At 41.0% G+C, this 26,600-nt stretch overlaps 1 protein-coding gene across 2 annotated transcripts; it reads left to right on the top strand.

The window, feature by feature from the left end:
* The first annotated feature begins 1,485 nt into the window (after window positions 1-1,485).
* Window positions 1,486-24,788, top strand: HSPH1 (heat shock protein family H (Hsp110) member 1). 2 transcript variants are annotated; one of them, XM_063149118.1, is made up of 18 exons: window positions 1,486-1,669; window positions 2,562-2,619; window positions 8,339-8,479; window positions 10,131-10,253; window positions 11,496-11,595; window positions 12,340-12,473; window positions 12,949-13,193; window positions 14,054-14,282; window positions 15,195-15,301; window positions 16,526-16,659; window positions 18,685-18,890; window positions 19,684-19,815; window positions 20,563-20,700; window positions 21,119-21,244; window positions 21,777-21,884; window positions 21,992-22,111; window positions 23,277-23,438; window positions 23,931-24,788. In XM_063149118.1, the coding sequence occupies exons 1-18, from the start codon at window positions 1,563-1,565 to the stop codon at window positions 24,126-24,128; spliced, it is 2,568 nt and encodes an 855-aa protein (XP_063005188.1). In that variant the 5' UTR covers window positions 1,486-1,562; the 3' UTR covers window positions 24,129-24,788. The 2 variants fall into 2 exon arrangements, with proteins under 2 accessions (XP_063005188.1, XP_063005189.1); XM_063149119.1 differs by lacking the exon at window positions 19,684-19,815.
* The last annotated feature ends 1,812 nt before the right edge of the window (window positions 24,789-26,600 follow it).

The raw sequence follows: 26,600 nt of genomic DNA, 5'->3' as shown, positions 1-26,600 counted from the left end.
AGTTCTACAGAAGTGTTATCCAGGATACAAGGACTTTGGATGCTCAGGAAGGCCGCTTAAGTACTTTAAGCATTTCTGTATCAGGATATTTAAGCAGCTAAATACTTTGATGAAGTCTGTCTCCTCATTCAAAGCTGGAAATACATTACCATGAATATTTACCATGTCAAGTAAGGACATGAAACTTCACCAGCTCACACACACACACATCTACCAGGCCAACCTATCAGCTTGTTCCGAAGTTAGAAGCTGCATCCTTAGCTAGTCACGCTGGCATCATGAATTTTTCAGCCCCGTGTCTCCTCTGAAACAGGCAAGCACTATTTTAGGAGACCAAATCCTCCCCATACACCCCCAAGAGGGGTCAAAATCCAGCAGAGCTGAATGCTACTCAACACTGAAGCAAAACTTTATCAGAAATTGCTGAACCACAGTTCCTAGAAAGGGGTATTGGGGTTGGGAGTGGAAATATCTTGCCTCTTCCACGTAGGGACACTCAGGCCAGTGTATGCTATCATCTCTCCCTGCCCTTTGTAACAGCCAGGACCTGAAAGGCAGCCCCAACATGCAGAGTACATAGCTTTAGGCTGTGCCTGGGGGGTATGAGGCCGGACATTAGGAGGAATTTCTCCTCCACGGAAAGGGCAATTAGATATTGGAATGGGCTGCCCAGGGAGGTGGCGGACTCACTGTCCCTGGAGGGGTTTAAGGAAAGACTGGATGAGGCGCTCAGTACCACGGTCTGATTGTTATGGTTCTGTTACGTGCTGGACTCGATGATCGCAGAGGACTTTTCCAACCGGATTGATTCTGTGATGGATGCACTGCTGACAACCGAACCAGGGTCTGTGTACCCACCACACCTCCGTACGGAATACAGGAGGTTAAGGCTTCTTCCAGCAGGGATGGGGTCCTGCACAAAAAGCTAGAGCTGGACTGCTAGGAGGCAATAGAACATTTATGCTATAATGGATTGTGGCACGCCGAGACAAAAGCCCTCTGCAGAGTCAGTGACGCGTACAATTAGCATATTTCGCCCGCCAGCGCGGGAGGGAGATACCCACAACAACGTGACCAAGAGCTCTAGAGAGGTTACCCGGTGCACTAAAGTGGGGGCACGGATACGGAAAGCGGCTCATCTCCCTTTCTCCCGCACATTCCGGGCCGGGGAGCCCCCGCTGCCTTTCCCGGCCCCGGCCCCCGCCGCCTCCTCCGCACGGCCCCGCCCCGCCCCGCCCCGCGCGCCTGGCCCCGCCCCCGGGGGGGGGTCGGCGGCGTCCGCGGTCGCCGTGGAAACGGTCTACGTCACCGCGCCCGCAGCCGCCGATTGGCGGGAATTGTTCGAGAAGGCGGCCGAGGGCGGAAGCGGAAGCCGCACGTGGAGCCGGTGAGTGGCTGCCGCAGTTTCTGGAAACTTCGCCTCATTGTCATATTTAAAGCGGCGGCGGCGCCGCTGCGTCCCCTCCCCGCCCGCCCGCCCGCGCACGCTACGGGGACCGGCGGCCGCAGCAGCACCGGGAGCGAGCCGGGCAGAGCGGAGGCCTCCCTCTGGCGCCGGGGCCATGGCCGTGGTGGGCTTTGATCTGGGCTTCCAGAGCTGCTATATCGCCGTGGCGCGGGCCGGCGGCATCGAGACCGTCGCCAACGAGTTCAGCGACCGGTGCACGCCGTGAGTGTAGGGGGGCGGCGGGCAGGGGCCGGTCCGTGCCCGGCGGGGCGCCCGCCGTGGAGAAGCTGCTGGAAGTTTCGCGGTGGGGCGTGGGGGGGTTCCCGCTGTGCGGAGCCAGCGCGTTCCCCGGCACTCGCCGCCTCGGCGGCTGCGGGGGGGTCGGTACAGGGTGGCGGGGCCGGGCGGCAGCCCTCTGTGTGTCCCTCCGAGCCGCTGCGTGCCCCCGTGCTCCCCTTCCCGCCCCAGCCCGCTGCGTGCCCCGATCCCCTCCGCCGCTGGGACCGCTGTGCGCCCCGAGCCTGACCCGCTCTGTGCCCCCGCCCCGGGCCCCACCCGCGTTGTTCCCCTGTGTCCCCCGGTCCCGACCCGTTCCGTGCCCCGGAGCCGGAGCGCGTCCCGCGGGCAGTGCCCGGGGCTGTGCGGAGCCGCTCGGGCCGTGCTGCGGCGGGAGGATCCCGGGGGGCAGCCCGGGTGAAGTGGGACACGGGCGGACACACGCTCCCACCCTTGCCGCGGAGGGTGGGCTCTGCCAGCTGCTCAGGGCAGCTCTCCCTTAGTCAGAGGTTAGATATAGAAAGCCTCTGGCTCCAAGCAGGAGTTAGTTGACAAGTTGGAAGCAGCCGTGCACAGATGGGTAGGGTGTAGTCCGGCTGTGAGCTCTGAATTGCGATCATCCTGTTCCACCGTTCGGATAAGCCATTGGGAAAAGTCCTGGATTTGGGCCAAGGCTTTAACACGGATAAAAGTCTTCCTGTAGTTTTTTTACCACAGGAATGACACTTTGACAGAAAGGCTAAGGTGTTTTATTTGCAGTAGCAGAAAATGAATCCGTGAGAGTTCTCAGTCGTGTCTGTTGTCAGGACCGAGTTAATTAGCCTGTTGTTCTTTCCAGGTCAGTGGTTTCATTTGGATCCAAAAACAGAGCTATTGGTGTTGCGGCTAAAAACCAGGTAGGTCATTTCCTGCTGCAAACTGTTGAAGTACCAGTGTGTGTGTAAAGTGAGTTGTCTGTGTGTATTTAAAGCCAAACAGCCTCAGTTTCTTGTTGAGTTTTTTATTTTAGAAATGCTGCACTATGCTGCCATGCTTTCTTTGGAGAAATGTAGGATGTTTTTGCTAGAATGCTTCTGCTCTCTCCTTCATTAATGTAATACTTTCCAGTGGAATATGTTCATATTCTGACAAGTTAAGGTCACTGGATTTCTTTTCCTAATGATTGTATACAGGATATTCCTTGTACTTTAAGGAAAACATTTTAAATTCTGTATATAGTCCCTTAAATTTAGATGTAAAGGGAGAGCTTTGGCTCAGATTCTTAAAGCTATTTAGGGTACCTTACTACCTTTGGATTTGCTGTAAATTAAGTGCTGCTGGTTTTGAAGGTGCAAGTCCTTATTTTGGTTTTTTGTTGTTTTTGGGTTTTTTTTTGATTGAGGTGCTTTGAAAGATTGAATGTTTTCTTTGTTAAAGTAGTATTTTCAGTTTAGAAGGGGAACTTGATTCCAACAAGTCTCAGAATAACAAACTGGAATGATTAAACAAATCCTTAGGTATTGTGCGTTGTTACATAACTGCTGCTGGGAGATCAAGCATGCAGCCTCAGCTGGCCTGTGCATCTCTCTCATGTAGCAAAGGACTGCAGTGGGTTTCCATGGAGAGAGCACTGGAGGAGACTTTATTCCACTATAATAGCATTCCTCTTAATTTTGAATAGCCGAGGCAATACAAATACTTCACATGTTAACAAGCACGGGCACATTCAGTTACAGGTTAGCGTTAACACAAGTAAATACATGTGTTTGTGGTTTTTTCTTAAATTTCATTTCACCATTGCTCAGTTGACTGCTGACATTGTTGCGAGTCAGAAACTAGTATGATTCATTAGTGTGCAAAAATGAGTTGTTACTCAAAATGAGAAATTATCTGAACCTGATGTAGTCTCAAGCATGTTTCAGTATTGTTAGATTGTTCTAGTAGGTGCTGTGGAAAACATGAAGGAGGCTGCAAGTGAGGCAGATTCTCTCTTAGATTGCATTTACAAGTATGTATTTGCAGTGATGAACACCTGTGACTTTAGTTACCTTCAGACTAACCTGTATGGTGTTACTTGGTTGAGTGTTTCATGCTTGGCTCTCCTAAAAGTTGAAGCTAAATATTTTTGCCAGGAAAAAGGAATGTAATACTTTAAATGATAAAAGATGACAGATCATTTATTTCTGTAGTTGTAAGTTGTCCAGTTTGGCTGATGACATAAGAGGTGAATTGTGTTTCTTCTGTAAATGTGGAAGTTTCCTGACATGGAGTACTGAGAGTTACGTTTTTGGTGTATTCAGGTGTAGTAGCTACTTAAATCAAGGAATGCAATGATTGTTTTTATTTGAAAAATAAAAAGCAGAAAACCAAAAAGATCCCACAAAATAAAAAGAGGTTTGACTGGTGGCTTCTACGGTGTGATTTTGTGAGAGAACTCAAAATACTCAAAGGTGCTCTCTTTAATATTTGAGAAATTGCTGCTGGAGCAAATTTTCAGCAAATTTCTGTAACCTTTAGGTAAGCATGGCAGCACTGGAGATGAGAAGAGTACATTAGTTAACAGATCATAATTCTCAGCTTTCTTAATTCTGACTAAGCAGGAAGATATTAAAACAGACCTAATGGCATACAATTACTCTAAAAATATCTTAAGATTGTTCTCTTAGAAAAGGCTTTGAGGTTAATTCTAAATTAGGCTATAAAAGCTGCCAGAGTGTTTGTGCTTCTCTACCCACTACATGGTAATAATTCCTGCTGCTGCGTTCTTCAGTCGTACAGCTGTGAAATACGTAGCGTTCAGGCACTCTGAAGTTGTGGCTATACAAATAAATAAAACCATGCTGGGCAACAATCTTCAACACAGGAACCTAACTACTCAATCACATTTAAGTACTGGAATAGTTCCTGGCATAATTTTTGGCCTGCGTTAACTTGTGCTTGTACTATTAATTGCTGAGCACTGTTTGGTGATTGGAATAAACCAAGGATGACTCTCAGCAGGCAATCCAAGTGTGACATCTTTCCACAGACACAGCTGTCTGAAAGTTACTGCTTGTCAGTGGGAGTATGGCCTCCTTTTTTTGTCAGGGAGCTTTTCTGTAGGAGAACTGTCCTAGTTGAGTAGCTTTTTAATAAAGATGTAGCTCAAATTCTTCTGTTCCGTGGTGGAAAATTTTTAATGCAACCAGGAATTGATGCTTTTCTTTTGAGGGTAGTGAATGCTAGAAATATTCCTTGGTATGCTCAGCATTTGAGTTGCTATCATGCAGTCTGTTGGTGCCTGCCTAAATCTATTCTGTAGATAATAACACACTTTTGTAATTTCTCTCTAATGAAATAGAATTAAGTCTACTCTGAGATACTTGCATTATCTCTTAGGCTGTTCTTGTTGTCTGGTTTCTGTTGTGCTTTGCATTTCTGATAACGAATGCCTCTTTATGTCACTTGCTTGCTCTGGGGAGCTTGCATTGGAGTTTAGCACATATTTCAAGCTAAAATGTTAGCAAAAAAAATTCCAAGTTGTCGATGCACTGTATTCTTCTTTGGTCCAGTGTAGGAATTTGAGTTTCTGCTAGATGAGTTTGAGCAAGGAAATGATGTGCTTTCAAAGTAGCACAGGGAGAAAAAAGTAACTATTGAAATATATGGGAACACTTAAACTTGACACTTAGTAACTAGGAAAGCCCTTGCTTGCACTTCATGTAATAATGTTTAAAGTGGAGGTGGTGTGGCTTGGGTTGAAGGGCCAGCTTCCAGACAGAGAAGCCAGCTTCATATGTAGTTGCAATCTTTAAACATTTGAATTTGGGTGACAGCAGTGAGGTGCAAGGTGAGTGGCTCTGGTTGCCAGCACAATCAGCAGCAGAGTGCTCCAGTGCAGTGCACAGGGTGGTTTCCTGAACTGGGGGAGTGTCACGGGGAGACAAGAGCTGCCAGAAGCCTGCAGCTGAGTGGCAGTGGCTGATGGGACCTAGGTGGGGCCAGGACCAACAACAGCAGTTTTCCCCAAATAAAAAAGAAGCCCTTAGGGAGCCCTGGTGAGCAGGGTGTGGCTCAGCAGTGTGCAGGAAGGTGCAGAGGCAGTGCCAGCCTGGGCAGGAGCAGTGGTGCCGACCTGGCAGAAAGCCACGGCCCCACTCAGCTCCACGGCTGGCACGGCTGCCCAGACAGCTCTGGCAGGGACACACTGCCAGTACTGGGTGGCATCTGCACGGTGAGCCCTGCTCTCAGTACCAGTAGTGGGTGGCACCTGTGAGCAAGATGTGGGAATGTGCCCAGGTACTCTTGCACTTAGTGAAGAACTCTGGCGGGAGGTGTGTGGGCTGAGGACTATCAGGGAGCGTGAGAGAGAGAGATGATATAGTGGAATTGCACCCTGCCTTCCCTGGGATGTGCCTGGGAGGCAGACCTGACACACAGAGGATTCCTTTCTCTCTCCTCCACCTGCTGGAAAACACTGACTTGAAGTGATAGGGATCAATCTGTCACCAAGGTTAAGTTGGCCTATGTCAAAACTGCTTCCCGGAAGAAAAAGAGGACATTACTGTAGGAGACTCCCTTTGGAAGAGAGCAGAAGGCCCAATATGCTGGCAGGAACCACTTCTTAGGAAAGTCTGCTGCCTGTCTGGGGTCCAAGTTCCTGCCCTGGTATGGCTGTCAGATAATTATCCATTATTGATTTCTCAGATTGGCAGTGATGAGGTTGCACCAGGAGGTCCAAGGGCAATCAGGAGAGATTTCAGGGCCTTGGAATGACTGCTTAAGGGATCAGGAGCACAAATAGTGCTATCATATGTTCTCTATCCTTCCAGTTGCAGGAAATGATGGAGGAAACAGGAAGAGCCAGCAGACCAATATCTGAGCTTGGTGCCATTGGCAGAATTTGTGGGTTTTGATCATGGGTCAGTTTACATGACAGCAGGACTGCTAGCAACAGGCAGGGTACACCTGTCTCAGAGGGGGAAAAGGATCTTTGCGCAGGAGCTAGCAAGGATCACTGAGAGCTTTAAACCAGATTTGGAGGGGGGAAGACATACAATCAAGTTTGCTAGAGATAAGCCCTGGGGGGCACCACAGCAGTGTTTGAGAGAGAGTGAGGTCCTTCACTCTGCTGCCTTAGTGGAGGTGGGATGGAGATCCATTCAGCAGCAGTGACACAAGGGTTATTACTGATGTGTTTAAAATGGTTGCATAGGAGGTGGGACTTCTCTGCAAAAAGGGGCAGGATCAATAGCCCATGAAGTGCATTCCAGCAGGCATCAATGCCTGCAACACAGGTGATAAAGAGGAGGAGTTGGACACCGTTGTGCAGCAGTAAAACTCTGACACAGTTGCCATTATGGCAACGTGGGAGGGTGACTGGCACAACTGGGGTGTTACTCCTACCTGGTTAAAAACTGGCTGGATAGCCAGGCCCAGAGTGTTAAGGTGAATGGAGTTAAATCTAGCTGGCAGCCTATCACCAATGGTGTCCCCAAGGCTCAGTACGGGGGGCCAGCCCTATCTGATATTTTATTCAGTGATCTGGAAAAGGGGATCGAGTGCACCTTTAGTCACTTTGGAGGTGAGGCTATGCTGGACTGGAGTGTTGATCTGCTGGAGGGCAGGATGGCTTTACAAAACGATGTAAACAGGCTGGATTGAACGGATGAGGACCACTGTGTGAGGTTTAATGAGTGCAGTGTCCTGCACTTGAGTCACAACAACCTCATGTAACACTACAGGGTGGGAGCAGAGTGGCTGGGGAGCTGCCTGGTGGAAAAAGACCTGGGAGTGCTGTTTGGCAGTGGTTGAACATGAGCCTGCTGTGCCCAGGTGGCCAAGAAGGCCAATGGTCCTTTATCAGCAGTGGTGTGGCCAGCAGGACCAGGGCAGTGATTGTGCCCTGTACTCAGCACTGGTGAGGCCACACCTCAGATCCTGTTCTGGGTTCTGTTTTGGGCCCCTCACAACAAGAGGGATGCTGAGGTGCTGAAGTGAATCCAGAGGAGGACAATGGAGCTGGGGAAGGGTCTGGAGAGCAAGTCTGCTGAGGAGCAGCTGAGGGAGCTGGGGGTGTTTAGCCTGGAGAAAAGGAAGCTCAGGTGTGCCCTTATAATAATCTAAAAGCACAAAATTGCACCAGGAGAAGTTTAGATTGGCTGTTAGCAAAAGATTTTTTTATCTGAATGGTTTATAAACATCTGAACAGGCTGCCCAGGGAAGTGGTGGAGTCACTATCCTGGGAGATATGTCAAAAGTGTGTGGATGTGGCTCTTGGGCATATTGGTGGACTTGGCTGTGTTAGGTTAATAGCTGGACTTGATCCGAAAGGCCTTTTCCAATTTAAGCGGCTCTATCATTCTAAATTAGTTGACTAAAGTAGTAGACTCTGTTGATCATGTTATTGTTCACCCAATTGTCTCAAGGTTTCAGAGATGGATAGTTTTATAATCCTTAATAAGTAATGGTGTGTGTCTAACTATTAATGAGCTGATAAAAAGTACCAGACAGCAATTACCAGTGTTAAATAAAGCTGTGACAAGGGAGTGAGCAGTAGTCTGAAAACTTGACCTGTGCTTGGGGGCCTACAGAACAGCACGGAACACTGCAGACTGATTAAGAGTGGATTTCTAACTATCCTGTATTTCTTTACAGCAAATTACTCATGCCCACAACACTGTATCTAACTTCAAGAGATTCCATGGCCGTGCATTTAATGATCCTTTTGTTCAGAAGGAGAAAGAAAAGTTGAGCTATGATTTGGTTCCCATGAAGAATGGTGGAGTTGGAGTGAAGGTAAATCTGCAGTGTATCTTTCTGTGTTGTATAGGTAAATCTGAAGTCTTACATTTCAGCACCTGAAATGAAAATACGAGTTTCTTTTAATTATCCTAAAGGTAGGTTGCTTTAATCTCTCTGTTAAAGGAGAGCTCTTTATGAATAGAAAGCTTTATCTTTAAATAGTGAATATTAACCTTCAAATTAAGGTTCATTTACAAATAATTGCTGAAATGCAAGTTTTCCTGTTGGCAAATTGCACATCTAGCTCAAATGCACTGGCAGAAAAACTGCTAAGATAATTACAAGGTTGTATGGTTTTACTTCAAAGTATGACTTTCTACCACTTGTGTGGAATTCATTGCAGCAGACCTATTAGGTGTTTTACAAATGCTTTAGAAAATAGTCAGAACTCTTCTTTAGAATGATTGCCTTAGGTGAGTGGCAAGTGTGTCTTTAGCGGACTGCCTGGAGTCAGTTGCTTGCAAAAAGGTATTCAAAATCATCTCCTACCACATTGCAGGTTTGGCTCTTGCTTGCCTTTCAAGGACTTCACTGATACAATGTCAGCTTTTCATAGAATAGGTGTCATTAATAACATTGTATCCATGTACAGAAATGTGTACAATTACTCATAACGAAATCTTGTTGGCATAACAATCAGTGTTGCTTCCCTGTTGAAGACTTTAGCTGGAACTGGTCCCTCATAACTTCAGTATAGATCAGTCCTAAGTAGTGAATAGATCACAGAAAAAAAGGGAAGATGCTTTCTCTTTTGCTGTTTGTGATTTGTGAGGTTAACAGATAAATTCAGACAGAAATTATTGGTTTCCTTTAATCAGTGTGTGTAGGAGTCTTGTACTGTGAGAGGCTAGTGTTGGGTGAACTCTACTACCTTTTTTTCTTAGGCTGATTGGAGAACAAATTAGTATTTATTTCTATTTAACTGTGGTTAAAAAGTTTTAATAATTGATTCGATAAAATTCAATAAGACTGGGAGGTTTAGAGAACAATTTTTCTATTAAAACCAAAGTGCCTACTTTTTCCCCAAACCATACTGAGTGAATAAAAGAGAAGTGTTACTTTCAAGCCTCAGCTGTAACATATTACTTCACTTCATCATTGTCATGTATTCTATTGCATGATAAAAATGGTGCTTCAGAATATTTTTTGCTAAGAGAGCAATAAATAAACTTTTTGCTAAGCTTTATCTTAAGCTTTTAGTTGTTTCATCTGCATAGGTGAATTGTTGCACAGTTCTTCCTTTCAGAGACGTCTCATTATTTGAGCAGAAGGATAAAAATGCTGAGGAAAAATACACAGAAGGATAAAAATGCTGAGGAAAAATACATTTTTTGCATTTGGTGTCAGTTTGAAAAATGATGGCTATTTTTACTTAATGGTGTGCCACATTTTAAACTTGTGTCATTTTTGGCAATTTCCTTAATCTATGGAGTTGATACAGTTCTTGATGTTTTAAGACAGGATAGAATTATTGCTTCTAAAAACACTCAGCTGGGAAATTAAATTGTAAACTGAAGTTCTATAATGAAATAATGAAGCATGTCGTGATTCATAGAGTATTAGGCAGCAGTGTATCAAAGAACATTAAATGTATGCAATTTTCCATCAGTTGAACTAATGGAATTATTTTACCTATTCGATCCAGGTCATGTACATGGATGAGGAGCACATCTTCAGTGTGGAACAGATTTCAGCTATGCTACTGACTAAATTGAAGGAGACTGCAGAGAGTAACCTGAAAAAGCCAGTAACAGACTGTGTTATTTCTGTAAGTAATTGTAGTGCACAGGAACATTATGTCTTTTCACTTCAGCTATTGAGGGCATTTTGTTTCTATTCATGCAGAGTGAAAAAGAACTCTGCTAAGCACTTACAAAGATATTAACTATTAACCCAAACTAGGTTTAGAGCTTCTGACTTAAAGAAATCCCAGAGCTGCTGCCATATTCCAGACCCTGACTAACTTAATGAACTCATTCTCTTGGAAATGTCTGGACCTTTGGACCCAAAATGTTTCTGGATCCAGGTATAAATCCTTCTGGAACAGCTTGCTTTCATGACTAAGCATACAAATTACTCATTGAAGTAAATTCATATGTTTGTGTTTTTCCTTGGATTTAAAACAATTTGATAACAGCTTTGAACAATTTCCTTTATGAAGATTTGCCCTCTGTCAGCTGAAAATTTCAGTTTCTGTCCTGTTTATCTTCATCCTTTCAGCAAACTTTGCTTTGTTTCTTTCACTGTGATGACTGCACAGCAAATGACCTCAGATCAAGATCAGTCATTCCATTGCAAAGCCCCAGTATAAAATAACACCTGCCTCTCTGTTCTCAATGACTCTGAACAAGTCTGTCTCATGTTGCATCTAGGAATATTTAGCTCTGTTATTATTAGAAATGTTGATTCTCCAGTTGAACCTGGAAAGCTAGTTCTTCATGTGTCCCTGGAGGGGGAACATCAGAAGGCACTGTCCAAGGCCAGTGCTAGAGATCTGTAGAAAATTTTCAGCAGAAATTCCTTCATAATTTCTTAGCACTTCTTGCCTGAAGTAATTTCCGCCAAAATAGATTCTCTTTGTTTGTTATCCCTTATTTCTTTGCATCTCTGACATCTGTAGTATTGCTGTGTGCTGTTAGTTCCCTCTTTCCTTGTTTGGATAGGAGTCTGCCTGCTAGTTCTGATTAAGATATTCCATGTCACTGTCTTCATAATACCCAGTTTCACTTTTTGGGCCAGCACTTCCTGTTATTAGCATTTGTATACAAATAACTCATTTGTTTCTTGCTAGTGTGTGCTCATTTAAACTAGCTGATGCTGGTTTAATTCCATCTCTGAGTAGAATATTTGAAGTGTCAATTCAGTATGGTAGTTGCATTTTAGAGGCTTGAAGGAAGTATCTTCCTCAAAGTGGAGGAATAGATACAATTTTTAAATTAATACTTTCAAATAAGTGGTCTAATGTCTCATTTTCTGGAAATAACTTTGTATTCTCACCTACTTTCTTCAGGTTCCATCATTTTTCACAGATGCTGAAAGGAGATCTCTTCTGGATGCAGCTCAGATTGTTGGTTTGAATTGTCTTAGATTAATGAATGACATGACAGCAGGTAAGTAGGATAAAATAGCAGTTCCTGCAATTGACAAGTGGGATAGAGGGTGCATTTAAATACTTCAAGAAAAAGGGCTGACTTGATCAGGCAAATATAAATATTTGAAAAACTTGCTGTTCTTTTTTTGGTTTAATGTCTTCTGTGTGAATGGGTAGATGAGATCAAGCTCCATTGATAATTATCTCCCTGAGCACTTATTTAGGAGTCACTACATGTGCCTGGATTACTTGTTCATTTGGTGTACTGCCCAGATGCACAGCTGCAGGAGTTAGACACTCCTAAAGGAAGTTCCTTGATTAAACATCAACACCTCATAACTTCCAAGGCTTTTTTTTCAGTATAGTCAGGATTTTAAGCAGACACATGGCTCTGCTGACCATTTATACAACTCTCAGACAAAACTTCCCAGCTTGGAAGATACTCACTGGAAATACAAAACTGGGTTTGGGTTTTGTTGTTAAGATGTTCTGTGTTTTTGATTACTTTGCAAGGCAAAAAGAAACAAACCCAAACAAATGCTGAGGGAGCATATACATGACTAAGGGAGTATGTTCTGCTTTTCAGGTCCTACAGTTTAGATTAATGGAACAAAGCTTCCACGAAGACAGTGTATGTTGCACAGGTGTATGTCTGGATTTGTCTTTATGCTTTTGATCTTATAGCTTAATTTTCACAGGGTTGTTGTGGTAGGCCACTGGAAATTAGAGATTGTGTGGATAATATCTGACACTTCTTTTGCAGTGGCTCTGAATTATGGAATTTATAAACAAGACCTTCCAGCTCCTGAAGAGAAGCCACGGATAGTTGTGTTTGTTGATATGGGACATTCTGCATTTCAAGTATCAGCCTGTGCATTCAACAAAAGTAAACTGAAGGTAGTAAGATTAAGTGGAAATTAAAATGTTTACCAGCAATTAGAATCAAATAGCCTGCCAATCTGCCTTCTTTTTTAAATTCTTAAATAATGCATGGAAAGTGGCAACAAGTCAAAAGGCAAAGGTTTTCATCAGTATTCTTCATTTCATTAGAATTGCATCAAACAGGATGTAAATTTCTTGCAATACACAAATGTAAGATAAATAATACTAGTGCTGTAATTTATTTTGCTTTATCTAAATGAGTGTATGTATGGATGAAAACTTTGAATACTTAGGATTGTCAGTTACTTACTTAGTCTTATTTCCTCTGCAAAAGTGAAGATCAAATTTTGGCTGATGTAACTGTACATTGGAAGATAGGCTGACCTGTCCCCAATATTATTTTGAAGCAAGGACTTGCTGATACTGGAAGACTGCTATTCCCTGTGATTTTATTAGTGTTAAACTAAATAATTGTGTTCTTTTAAACCAGGTACTTGGGACAGCATTTGACCCTTTCCTCGGTGGGAGAAACTTTGATGGAAAGCTGGTAGATTACTTTTGTGCAGAAATAAAATCAAAGTACAAACTAGATCCAAAAACCAAAGTTCGGGCTCTTCTTCGTCTGTATCAGGAATGTGAGAAACTGAAGAAACTAATGAGTTCAAATAGCACAGACATTCCCCTAAATATTGAGTGTTTTATGAATGATACTGATGTATCTGGAAAAATGAACAGGTGAGTTCTATACAAGACAGGCATTTGCTTTAGTGGCCATTTTTTTAAAGAAGTGTTTCTTTCAGTGTTTGGAAGAAACTTAATGTGCTAAAATTAAGTGTAAGTGCTGAATAGCTGTGGCACTTTGTAATAGCTAAGGCTGGGAAATGGGATGTTCAGCTAACCTGAGTAATGTTTCAGTGCAATAACATACATAAAAGTTCAGATTCTTTTTGTAGAATATGGTTCTAAAACCATGGATTGATACTTGCAAACCAGAAGGTTGGTTACATATTTTGACTTTCTGCATATTTTAGGTAACTTAAATCCCATACTCTCTTAAGATAGCAACAATTTCAGCTTTGTTTCTTTTTTTCTGTTCTTAGTGTACTATGGATATTGATAGAGAAATGGAGGGCAGAAACAGTGCTGATGGATGATGACTTGATTATGGTCCAAGTGTAAATGAAGTCTGTCTCTCATACACATGTTCACAGGCATGGCTTCATTTGTTCTGTAGCTACTGCTAAGAGTGGTGGGTTGTTTTTCTTCCAGTGTTTAGGCAGCAGTTTTTCATGATAAAGGAAGTGTCAGTGTTTTCTGATTTATCTGTAACCTTTGCTCTGAGGCAAATACATAGCAGCTGCCCAAACAAAACCTTTATCTTATTTAACTGCATTGATAGTGGCTTAGGAAAACTTGAAAGCAGCTGTTTGTGTACTACCCTGTCTGTGGTTGCTACTTTGGCCTACTCACAGGAGTTTAGCTTTAGGTCTCTGTAGTGTCGCTAACCAACCTAGTCAGCATCAGTTTGGAAACAAATACCAGGCAAGGTTCTTGTGGGACAGGCATTATTTAGTTAATTCCATTTTTTTTCTTAGGTCACAATTTGAAGAATTGTGTGCTGACCTGCTGCAGAGGATAGAGATGCCTCTGCTTTCATTAATGGAACAAACACAGCTGAAAGTGGAAGATGTAAATGCTGTGGAGATTGTGGGAGGAGCAACTCGTATTCCTGCTGTCAAGGAGAGGATTGCTAAATTCTTTGGCAAGGATGTCAGTACAACACTGAATGCAGATGAAGCCATAGCTAGGGGCTGTGCTCTGCAGGTATAGTACTGGCAGCACTTGATGGAATTAAAAGATGTATTTCTTCCATGAATAGGAAGAATAGGTCAAGCAGTTATGAAGAATTGTAGAAGTGGTCCATTTTAAAGTACTCAAGGGAACATACATGTTCACTAGGTCTTTTTATGGGACTGTACTGTTTAAAAAGACCAGAGTACTCCTCCCTGGTGCAGTACCCTATTGCAGGGTGCATTCTGTAAGCAGCCCACTCTGCTCTTGAGAAGAACACAATCTAGAGATCTTTAATGCCAAAAATTCAAGTTGCTGTCAAGCTGAAAGTTACTTTTACTCAAGAAGGTATAAGCTCTATGGAGAGCCCAAACTACTGCAAGTTTGACTTTCCTGGTATCCAGCTTGCTATTAATGTTTTTATTAACATTATGAAACAGGTTTTATTCTGTCTCCCTCCCATTTTTACTGTTTCCAGCTATATTTTACAAGCAAACCACACATTCTGTATTCTTTCTTTTCTCCTTTAACTTCTTGTCTTATTTCACCCTCTTCTCTTTGACTTGTTTCTTTACTCTGTCTCACTGACAGTTTTCCATTGCCAGCAATCAGTTGTGTTCAGGGAAAGAAGCAAGACCCTTTGGATAAACACTTCTTTTAGGAGTAAGCACTGCAGAATTTCCCTTTTTTATAGTCCTGCTATTTCCTTAGTGTTACCTTTACTCACAAGCTGCAAAAGACCTGCTAACACAGCACATAAACACTTGTGTGTGAGATTTCTCTTCTCATACTGCATTGAAATTGAGTATTGAAATAGTTCTGTCTAGTAAAATCAATACAGTTTTCACTTGTTTGAAAATTTTTTGCTGTCATGTCTAGTGGAGTAGAGGAGTTAACCAGCAGTAATGCAAGCTTTTTTGTTGTTTGTTTTTTATTTTTTTTCAGTGTGCCATTCTTTCTCCAGCTTTTAAAGTGAGAGAATTTTCTGTGACAGATGCTACACCTTTTCCAATATCTCTGCTGTGGAACACAGAAGCAGAGGACACTGAAGGGTAGGTAGCTCAGACTACCATTCCATGAAGCTTTTGACCTTCATAATTCAGGGGTCATGTTCTTGCTTGCACTTAAACTAGGATTTTGGCATTCTCATGCAGAAAACCCATAGGCATGTACCAGAGATGGTTTACAGGGAAGATTGTAAAGACATAGGTTGAAATTTGAACTGTAATTCCTCATTTGTAAAAACATAAAGATTTTAAAAAAGTGAGAGAGCTACCAACTAGTATCTGGTCTTGCCTTTATCTGGTTGTCAGGATTGGAAATATAAAATTAGATCAGTGCTTGGGTCCTGATTCCACTTTGCCTTCTGGCTTTTCATTTTTTACTCAAGGTGTTCCTGACACCTAAGATTGTTGATTTATTAGTAATGTTAGGTACTATGGAAATATTGTGAACTTATGGATGCTATTTATCTGACTGCAGGAGCAATTTAACACCTAGCAAAAATTTAACATTTGTAAGAGTGATTTCTTGCTGCAGTCTCTTATGACTGACATCTGTTACTAATTGTGCCATGCCTGTGGGAAATGCAGTTGTTTTCTAGGATGGAAAGAGCTCCCTGTTCAACCTGTGGAAAAATCATGGTTCTAGAGGGATCTGTTCATACTTTTTTCATATTCTTTGTAGTTCAGCCTTTTTTTTCTTCCTGTCTGTTTTCTGTGGAGGTGCAGGGCCTAATTGTTCTGTCACTTATGAGAGCAGCCTGTGGGTTCCTGTTCTAGGTAAAGCTCTCATTTTCTCACATCTGGCTTATTAGATGAGATCTTCCACAGTTAGGAGACAAAACTTAGTTGGAAATTGGGATCAGGCTGGCATAATAGCGGACATGCCATAGAACATGAAGTAAAGCTGGTTGTTTTTCTGTCATGTTGAGGAATGAATAATAATCTGGTGTCAGGGTTCTCAACTGAGCCACGGAACGTAAATGAGCAAGGAATTAACAGGTCTATAATTATCCCTTTGAGACTAAGGAAGGGTGCAAATTATGATTCAAAATACACAATTTCTCATTACAGTAGAGAACAGTGCAAGTTCTCATTACAGTAGAGAATGGTAAATCCTTTTTCTTGCAGTACAGTAGTGAAGTGTCTTTATTGGAAATGTTCAGAGGGGTAAATGTTTCAAAACATGATATTCCTCTAAAGAGTTCTGACCCTATATCAAAACCTTCCAGCTCAAATACACTGCTAAAAGTGATACTTTTCCCTTAATTACAGAGTTCATGAGGTCTTCAGCAGAAATCATGCAGCACCCTTTTCTAAGGTACTTACATTCTATAGGAAAGGTCCATTTGAGCTAGAAGCTTTTTATTCTGATCCTAATGGAGTCCCATATCCTGAGTCAAAAATTGGTAAGTAGTTGTCCTGGAAATAGTGTTGTCTCCAACAGAACAATTTGAAATTGAAGAGTAACTGTTGTGCAGTATGGTTATGATGTATATATTCAGGCTTTTGTCTCCGAAGGACTCAGAATGTTCCCATTCCTGAGACAACTGAATCAGTATTTTTTATTCTTGCTTATAATGTTGCTTTGGCTGAAGGAAGAAATGAGGGGGAGCAAATCAATGCCTACAACTAAAATGTGGTTATGACTACTAAAGATAGCTTTTTGACTTTTTTAATCTTTTCTGTTTTATCACTGAAGCAAGCTAGGAATAATTGAATAATATCTCCTGTATATAAAAAAACCACATGTCTTGAATAACTAGTTGTTGTTTTTACCTATGCCTTCTGGAACTGACATAATGCTGAGTAACTTCTAATCAAAGCAGCCTGAAATAGTGGCAGCTACAAGACTACAGTATTGATTTGTCTATGTAACACTTCTAAGCAGTTCTTTCATACTTTTTGACAAATTGCAGCACTTGACAGTGTTGATACTTACAAAGAGCTTACAACATGGTTAGCTAGAAGAAGACTGATGGTAAAGACAGGCCAATTAAATAATTGTTCTTGAGTTCTAAACATGCAATTAAATGTTGTTTATTTGCATGTATTGCCATGTATTTTGAAAAACCAGCACAAGAGAAGGACTTATTACAAGCACAAGTAGTGACAGTACAAGGGGGAATAGCTTTAAAAACTGCAGGAGGGCTAGTTTAGATTAGATGTTTAGAGCAAATTCTTTGCTGTGAGGGTGGTGAGGCACTGGAATAGGTTTCCCAGAAAAGTTGTGGATGCCCCATCCTTGGAGGTATTTAAGACCAGGTTGGATGAGGTCCTGAGCAACCTGGTCCAATGAAAGGCAGGGGGTTTGGAATGCAGTCTTTAAGGTCACTTCCAACCCAGGCCATTCTATGATTCTCTGACTGTATTCTGTAGTTACAGAAACATCAGACTGCCTTTTGTGGCTAACTCTTACCATAAAGACTGATGGTGGGATTTGTCAGTGTTCAGTTAATTTGGCTTTGACAAATGAGAAACTGTTTATCTGCTGTTCTGAAAACTGGTAAGAACAGAACTGAAGATCAGATTTGTTTCAACTCAGTTGCCAGTTAATTCTTTGCTCAGAACAGAATTATTGCTATGACTAATGGGTGAAGTAGTAGTTCTAATGAGACTGGCAAAAAAGAGAACAGGTCACACAACTCCAGTATTATTTGATTTACAAGAGAGAGGACTATATTCCACAGCCTGTGAGAAAGGCAGGTAAAAGCTTGTGCATTTGTGATCTAGATCTGTTGCTGAAAGGAATGGTGTGTGCAAATATGTATATTTGGCCTGTGAATTTGGGAAGCTTGTACTTTGCAGCTAAGTGAGCATTCTGGTCTCCAGGTCACTCTTTTGGTAATCCATGCATAAGAAAAAATGTCTGCAGTTAATGTCAAGGACATCTGATTCTTCATTTACTGTTGAGCTAATTGTCTGTCTATTAGTTTTACAATGCTTGTTTCAAGTATTACAGTAGTTACAGAACAGTTATGTTCTGCCCAAGAATAAAAGGTAATGGCAGACTGGCATGGATGTTAAAAGCTGTAAGGAAAGCCTCTAGAAATATTCTTTCTGTGTTGGGCAGTAACTTGTATTAGAAAGGCACCACTTAATATTGACATTAGACTAAGCCCTTCAGTAGTTTTCTTTCAGCCCACTAGTAACACAGAGAGCACCAGTTTTGTATTTACTCTGTATTAGTTGTGTCAGGAGAACCTACTCTTCACTTTATAAGGTGAAGTTAGCTGAAAAGCAGTGTACTTTGGTTTTGTTGGTTTTTTTTTTTCTGGTAGTACTGATTTAATTTGAGGGACCATGAGTTTAGCATGGAGGCTTCATTAAATATTTAGAAAACGGTTTGTCTATGAAAAAGGGAGATGTTTTCCTGGCTCTGTAATATTACCTACTTAATTCCACTGTGTGAGTTTTGATTCTTTTGGTTTTAGGTAGGTATGTTATCCAGAATGTGGCAGCCCAGAAAGACGGAGAGAAGTCTAAAGTCAAAGTGAAAGTCCGTGTCAATACTCATGGCATTTTCAGTGTGTCCACTGCATCTATGGTAGAACCAGTTAAAAGTGAAGAGTGTGAAGATGTCAGTGTTGAGACTGAAGTGGAAGCTCAGGACCAGAGGTCTATTGAAAACTTCAGTGATGTAAGTTGACCTTTTTTGTGTGTGAATGTCCTTAATGATTGATGAAAGGGTGTTCTGCTGTTACATACTCTGGAAGAAAAATACCTTCCTCTAAGGAAGCAAAAGGAGATTAATTTTAAGATGTGTGTAGCTGTCAGGAAATTGTCTTTACAAGAACAGGAGATAATTTATGCTATCTTGAAAGTGTGTGGATTTCAAAATCAGTTATTATGTGAAGTGCCAAATAGTGACAGGTTGTTTGAGGGTGGGGTTGCTTACAGCTGCCATAGTTATCCAACTGTTCCAAACAGGAAAACTAGATTTGGATTGTTAATTATCCATGCACTTTGTGGTGGAAGAATTTGTATGTAACCCTTTGTATCAGTAAAGTTTTTTGAAACTTTTTGTGAAAGGGAAAGCTGAATTGTTTTCTACAGCATCAAAGGAAAGGGGAGCACTGGGGATAATGCACATTGTTATAGTGTACTTGATCTTTTAATAGTTTTGAGGGGGAAAAAGTAAACATTATGACTCAAGAAATTAAAAGCCCCTTTTTGTAAGAGAAAGTGGTCGCACGTGCACACACGCACACAAGTATTGTGCAGCAAGCCTGGCACTGGTAACATTTTCATGAACTCCTTCTGAACTTGCACCCAGTCTGTATCTCCAGAGCTGAAGCGTGTGTGTTTCTGCGTGTGCACAGAATGCTGTGTAGGGCACTTTGTACCGTACGTGCGTCAGAAGTGACGTGCCCTATACTTAAATGCAAGTGCACATGCCTTCTACATCCTTTGTGCCTGGGCTTTCATTTCAGAAAAATATCCAGCAAGAGAACAGTGAGGCTGGAACACAGTCCCAGGTACAAACTGATGGTCAGCAAACGTCTCAGTCTCCCCCTTCATCAGAACCTCCCTCTGAAGAAAACAAAATCCCAGATGTCAAGAAAGTGAGTGACCCTTTAACTCTGTTGAAAATGTTATCCTATATAATGGCTTTTAAAATGGTAATATATTACAGGAAAAGTAGGAACTTGGTGTTGGAACCTTTTTCATTTTCACACCTTTACTAAGTGAAAAATGATATCTGTATCTTGTGATGATTTCTGTACAGAGTTTGCAAAAGGATTCCTGCAAGAAGCCTTTCTCTACCACTTCCATGTCTTCTTGCAGTGTTGGACAACTCGTTTATTTGGGTTGCAGACATTTGAATTTAAACAGCAGTGAAAGGCCAAGCTTATTAGGCCTGCTGAAGGAAGCTGGGATCAGGAATTCATAAACCTAAAAGGAAACAATCAGTGTGAAACATTTGTCTGCATGTTATTGCTAGTGATTTCATTTTTTTTCATCTGTATGAGATGAAAAATGCTTTGGGTTAAAGTCTTAAGGCCTTCATCATCATTAGTGAACTGCTATGTTACACATGAACACTTCTGGAAAATCTGCAAACACAGCATATATCTGAGGAATGTCCTTGCTGCAGCTCAGTGCTTACTGTCTCGAAACAGACTCTAAGGAGACTAGGATAGGAGGTGGAATCCCCAAAAGGAAAGTGCCTCACGAGCATATTTTGAAGATTTTAAAAGAACGTGGAAAAACCTTTGTGTGTTCTTCCTCTGAATGTATCTTTCATCATAGCAGTACTTCATCAGAAAGAAGTCAGGAAAATGATCTTATTTTTCTTCTTTCTAACTCAGACAAATGAGAAGAAAGGTGATCAGCCCCCAGAAGCTAAAAAACCCAAGATAAAAGTGAAGAATGTGGAACTGCCCATTGAAGCTAACTTGGTTTGGCAGTTAGGAAAAGATCTCCTCAATATGTATATTGAAACAGAGGTGAGTTAGTGTGGTTTAGACTGCTTTCTTGTGTGCAGTTATTAACCATTCACCTGCTTCTCAAGGCAGCCTCTGTTCTTGTTCTGCCACCCTGGAGTGTGGGCTCAGTTTACAGTGAGCTAACATGCTGTCTGCCTTCTAACACATAACTGACAAATGTTTATCAGAAAGACTGAAGTGTCCTCTACAGCAATTAGTATCAGAGCACTGATCCGTGGAATGGCATCACAGATTCATTTAAACTGTTGTAATCCAGAGAAGTGCAACTCATTTCTTCAGATGAGTCTACTGCATAATAATGAGAATTTCAACAGTTACGTGAACCAAGGCCTGTGGGAGACTTTACGGGAGCTGTGCTTTGTAGAATGCTGTTTGAACATTGTTATTTTTTAATTAAAATATTTTCTGTGGTATACAGGGAAAGATGATTATGCAAGATAAACTGGAGAAAGAGAGAAATGATGCAAAGAATGCAGTGGAGGAATATGTATATGAGTTCAGGGACAAGTTGTCTGGACCATATGAAAAGTTTGTTTGTGAAAAGGTAGGTTATGGTTTCAGGAACTTCTCTGAAAATACCAAGTATCTGTTTTGTATACCTTGGTTAAACTTGCTCAAAGCCACCCTAAACATAGCTGCAAAACCAGAACTTCAGTTGAATGATGGCAGTGACTAACCCAGAATAAGGCTTAGGTGTAACAAATACATATCCCTGAAAAAAGATTTTGTCACAAATGGAGTTAAGTTTTGCTTCCAATTGGAACTGGTGACTGGAAGGGGGAACTGTGTTGCTTTATGTGTAACCAAAACCATGAATTAGTTACACCCCAAGCATTGGCCTAATCAAAGACAAAAGTCTGTAAATGCTACCTTTGTTGTAGTTGTGTGTTTCTTAGTCCAGAAGCTGGCATGGTTTAAGTAACTAAATTAGGCAAAAGCTGCAGTAGAAATTAAATTTTTATACAGGAGGCTAAGGATTCATGTGTATATTTACCTCTGTTATGTTCCTTCAAGACAAACATGGTTGATTGGTGTGTATTTCAGTGTTTGATGTGTTGAATTATATTGACACACAGGATCTGCAGGGATTCTCTGCCCTCCTAGCAGAGACAGAAGGCTGGCTGTATGAAGAGGGTGAGGATGAAGCAAAGCAGGTGTATGTAGAAAAATTAGAGAATTTAAAGGTAGGCCTGTTAATATGCCTGAAAAGCAAAATTTCCAAAAGACTGTGCTAAACAACATTAATGAATGTTAATGAATCACATAAACATGGAGGAATTGCTTTTTCTAGAAATTAGGTACTCCAATTGAAATGCGCTTCCAAGAGGCAGAGGAGCGACCAAAGCTATTACAAGAATTGGGACACAGGCTCCAGTACTATGCTACAATAGCTGGGGAATTCAGGAATAAGGTAAGTGGCCTTTTTTTAACCACAGTGCTTCTGTGAGGCTCATTGGCTGGAGGGCTTCAAATGCACTTTCAGATGAGCTGTGAACTACTGCTATATAGGTCAAAAATTTAACACCACAAATGTTTCCCAGTACTCAAAAAATCTCATGCAGTGTGTCATATCTTCAGTTGCTTGATACTTCTGGATGTTTTCAGGCTAAAGAGGGTGTTCTAATAAAGAGTTTAGACTTGTGGTCTGATTCTTGACCTTTAAAAAACTGGTCTGTTTTTTAGAAATGTGCTCTCTTTCAGGGACAAGAATTATTGTATGGTGAGAGGCATTAGTGTAAAACCTAGCTGCAGATAAAGTAAAAAACACAATTTTGTTATATGTGCATATTTGGGGTTTGGTTCTTTGTGGGGTTTTTGTTTGTTTTTTTTTTTTTTCATTGGTATTTGTAGATTATGTTCTTGATAAGCTTTGCAGTCTGAAAATTTGCTCCTTGAATTTCAGCTTAAAGAATTTTAATAGGATGGCTTTCAACACTCAGACTAATTAAACCTGATACTTAACATCAGAAACAATTATGTCTTCACAGCTATAGATTACAAAATTAAGTGAAATCATTAGTAGTGTTACATGTGATATAGCTAGCATCATTGTAAATAGTATATTTAAAAACTTGGTTTTATTTAAGAATTCTAAATATGGATTCATTGGTTGTGTTGCTGGGTAGGTCCTTCTCCTGATAGTAGTTAATTGTGTAACTGTAGCATTGTAGGGAATGCTAAAGTTGAAAACTGTGGTCCTTTCCCTGTACATCAGAATCTCAATGTCTAAACTATCTTGGGCACAGGTAGCTCCTCCAGAACGGGAGGGAATATTTTTTTATATCAGCTTTTTTAAGTATGTTATATTTTATTACATGACCTTTTTGTGAATCTTCTATGCCCTCTGTGAACCAGATTTCTTGTTCATTTGGGTAAAGGAAGCTTTATATTCACATCTGTATTTTCTGTTGTCTCTGGCTGTAATGGATCTCCCTTGTGGCTAACTTCTGTTTGTTTTGACCATTGGAAGAGATTTACAAGTTATAAATAATTGAGATAGACTTGTTGGCATAACTTCATCATGTTATTAACACTTGACAGTTATTAACTGATACAAAATGTTTGTATTTGGACAGGATGAGAAGTACATCCATATCGATGAGATGGAAATGATGAAAGTCGAGAAGTGTGTTAGTGAAGTGGTAGAGTGGATGAATAATGCTGTGAGTGCACAGGCTAAGAAGAGCTTAGATCAGGATCCTGCTGTGCATTCAAGTGAAATTAAGGCAAAGCTACAGGTAAGTACCATAAGAAACTATCTTTAGAGGTTGGTGCTAAAAGTAGACTGGTATCTGTGCCTTTTGTCTTCCCCAGTTTCATCTCACTGCTCTAGTGTTCTTGAAAGGTAGAAAGTATGGAAAGGAGGAGATCCAGCAGAAAGAAGAGGAGCTCTAGTGTACTGTATACAATTTTGTGGAGCTCATTGATATTTTGTCTTTCAGTCCCCTTAAAAACTCAGGTTGTTTTTCAGTGTTTTACTGAGAGACAAAATAGTATTGAGAGAAACGAATATGAAATCCAAAATACTTAGTTGAACTTTGCTCACAGAACATCAGAAAGTATACCAGTTAATTTATTTCAGAGTACACTAAGTACTTGTCAGTTTGGACTCAGGGGAACAAATGCAGAAGCCAATTTCAAACAGTTTTTTGGACACAGGACTTTTTGCACTAGTGAAGCTGGTGGCTCCTTTATACACATTCTGCCCACATTTCTTCCATCTTTTTTAGGAGTTAAACAATGTCTGTGAGCCTGTTGTGACACAACCAAAACCAAAAGTTGACTCTCCTAAGGAGGAAAACCCATTAAGTGAGCAGAGTGATTATAAAACTGAAGACATGGGAGATGATAAAAATTCTGAAATGCCTCAGCAAAATGGCGAATGTCATCCAAATGATCAAAACACCATTAACATGGACCTGGACTAAGCCACTGCACTTGCAGCAAATTATTTCATCCCATGACAGAAGATGTTTTGGCTGTCATATGTGATGGGGGAGGGAATGCATTGTTTTGGAAACTATTTATATTTTTTTCTTAAGACTTGTCTGGGAATATGTTATGTTGTGGGAGGAAGAATAGTAAAGTGTTGGTCATGACTATCCTAAAAGGAAAATTGCCTTGGTAACTTTCAGATTCCTGTGGAATTGTGAGTTCATACTAAGCTTCTGTGCAGTATTTAACCATTTGCATCACTAAAGATGAAAAGAAGCCCTTGCTTTGAAATGTACTGCTCCTTTAAAAGGTTGTAATCAAAACACTCGTAGGCATTTGTAGATGCCAAGGTAGTTTTCTTTTGTCTGGACATCTAATTGGGTATGTCAGAAAAAGCCAGTGTCTGTCCCTTTCACAAGGACTTTGCAGAAGAAATCCTTCTGTCTGAGATTTTTGATTGTTGCAGTCCAAAGTACTTATCAGGTAATGAGATGGTGAAATGTGTTAGTAGCATGCAGAAACGCTTACGTTTCATCTCTTGCTAAACAATACATTTTTCATGTGGGGTACATAAAATGAAGGAAATGCTAATTCTGTTAGTGTTATTGTGAAGCTTTTTAAAGAGCTTTGAAATAAAGTTCATTTTACTGGTATTGCCTGACCTCTTGAGTTTAAGTGTTTGCAGTACTTCTGCTCTTAAGTGTTGCCCTCCTTACAGTTTGACAGGCCATTGCTTTTTGTTCCTGTGCAGGAGAGTTATAAACACACTTAAAACTCTCACACTTTGCACAGAACCAGTTGTACAGTGAGATGAATGTAATTTAGCCCCTTAATGAGTAATGCCTCTTTCTTTTCTTTGGCCCAATTGTTGTAAACACCTGAAAGAACCCGAAAACTTCACAGATGTTAGAGCATAGGACAGTGTTTGTAACTGATGCCTATATAACTTAGGTTACAAGGTGCTTATATAGCTTGAGTTAGAAGATATCAATATAACCTAATGTATCTGTATAACCTGGTACCAATATAACCAGAATCATAACTTTTATACCTATGTAACCTGATATAAATAACTTTCTATACAGTGTAATGGCTAGTATGTGGTTAACTAGTTGCTTAATGCTGAATAGACAAAAAAAGAAGGAAAAACTCACCAGGTGGGCAGTTTTAGAAATAGATAAGTATACTACTAATGAGAAATTGGCAAATGTAAAGGCAATTAGCCACAAAACAAAATTTAGGCTGGTTAAGACCAGCCTGACCAAGGAACACTGTAACTGCACATACTCTGAAGACAAGGTTGAAAAGTTCAGATGTGAAGAAGACCTTGGAAGCCTTCATCAAAGACCCCTGCTAACCCCTGAAATGGGGAGGCACAGGTGCAATGCAGAAAAACTATCTAATAACCACGAGATCACACATGTGATGATGTTATAGTGATACTAAGCAGTACTTACTCTATATGTACACCACAGCACTTGACAAAAGTGAGTGAGTAAGGTGGAGAAATTCCCCTCATCACCGTTTCTGCAAGAAGCAAATAGCTGCTCTGTAGACATTGGTCTGTGGGGATTTATTTCCAGCCTAATGGAACCCTATAACTTAGAAATTGTAATCCACGGTTCAGAATAAGATGTTAAAACCTGGTTAAATACTTAGGCTAGGCTCTGCTTTTTGTTATAGACTAAACTGAAATAATGATATTTTCAGCCCATTCAAGTTTTTCTGATCAAACCTTAGTAAAGGTTTTAAAAACTAAGAATTCCTCTCAAGTAAATCTCTCTAGTCTATTGGAGAAGATTTTTTTGCATACTTGGTGCAGGGGAGGATGCTCTGTGTTAAACATCAAATTACACTAGGGAATATTAGGCACCTGAAATGCTGTGGGAAGAACTTTTCTTGGAAGCATATTCTGAAGGCTGTTAACTCTGCTGATGCATGCAAGCACAGATCCCGTATGTAAGCATGTGGCACTAGATGCTTAAAGATCAGTGTCACTAAATGCAAAAGTGTTTTGATTTGTTTTTTTAGTAAGGGTTAATTGTGGCTACAGCAGTATTGCATCTGGAGCAACAAAACCTAATGGAGGAAAGATAAATTGGTGCCATGGGAACTACTAAAGAGGGAGTACAGATGAGAGGACTGGTGCTTTCAAGGGCCAGCTGATCCTATCTAAGGCAAGTCTTTTTCTTCTAGTTGATGTTTTTAGCATCACCTTCCATGAGTCTTCTCACAGCCAGGGGCAGGAGCTCTAATGCAGTGTGTGCAGTTTCATGCAGTAGTGCCCAGTTTTCTGCTTTGACTATATTGACTGCATATAACCCATTTGATAAGTGGGTTATCAAAATGCAGATCACTGTTATTGGCTGCTTTGAGTTGCCTCTTTTTCGCTTCTGCTGATTCATTAGACAATGGTGTACAATTAGCAACAATAGAAATATTTTGATTTTTTCCTTTTCCTAGTG

The sequence above is a fragment of the Melospiza melodia genome, chromosome 2, assembly GCF_035770615.1.
Source record: "Melospiza melodia melodia isolate bMelMel2 chromosome 2, bMelMel2.pri, whole genome shotgun sequence".
Classification (NCBI taxonomy): Eukaryota; Metazoa; Chordata; class Aves; order Passeriformes; family Passerellidae; genus Melospiza; species Melospiza melodia.
The sequence above is the reverse complement of the archived record's forward strand: the minus strand, read 5'-3'. Positions and strand labels throughout refer to the sequence as shown.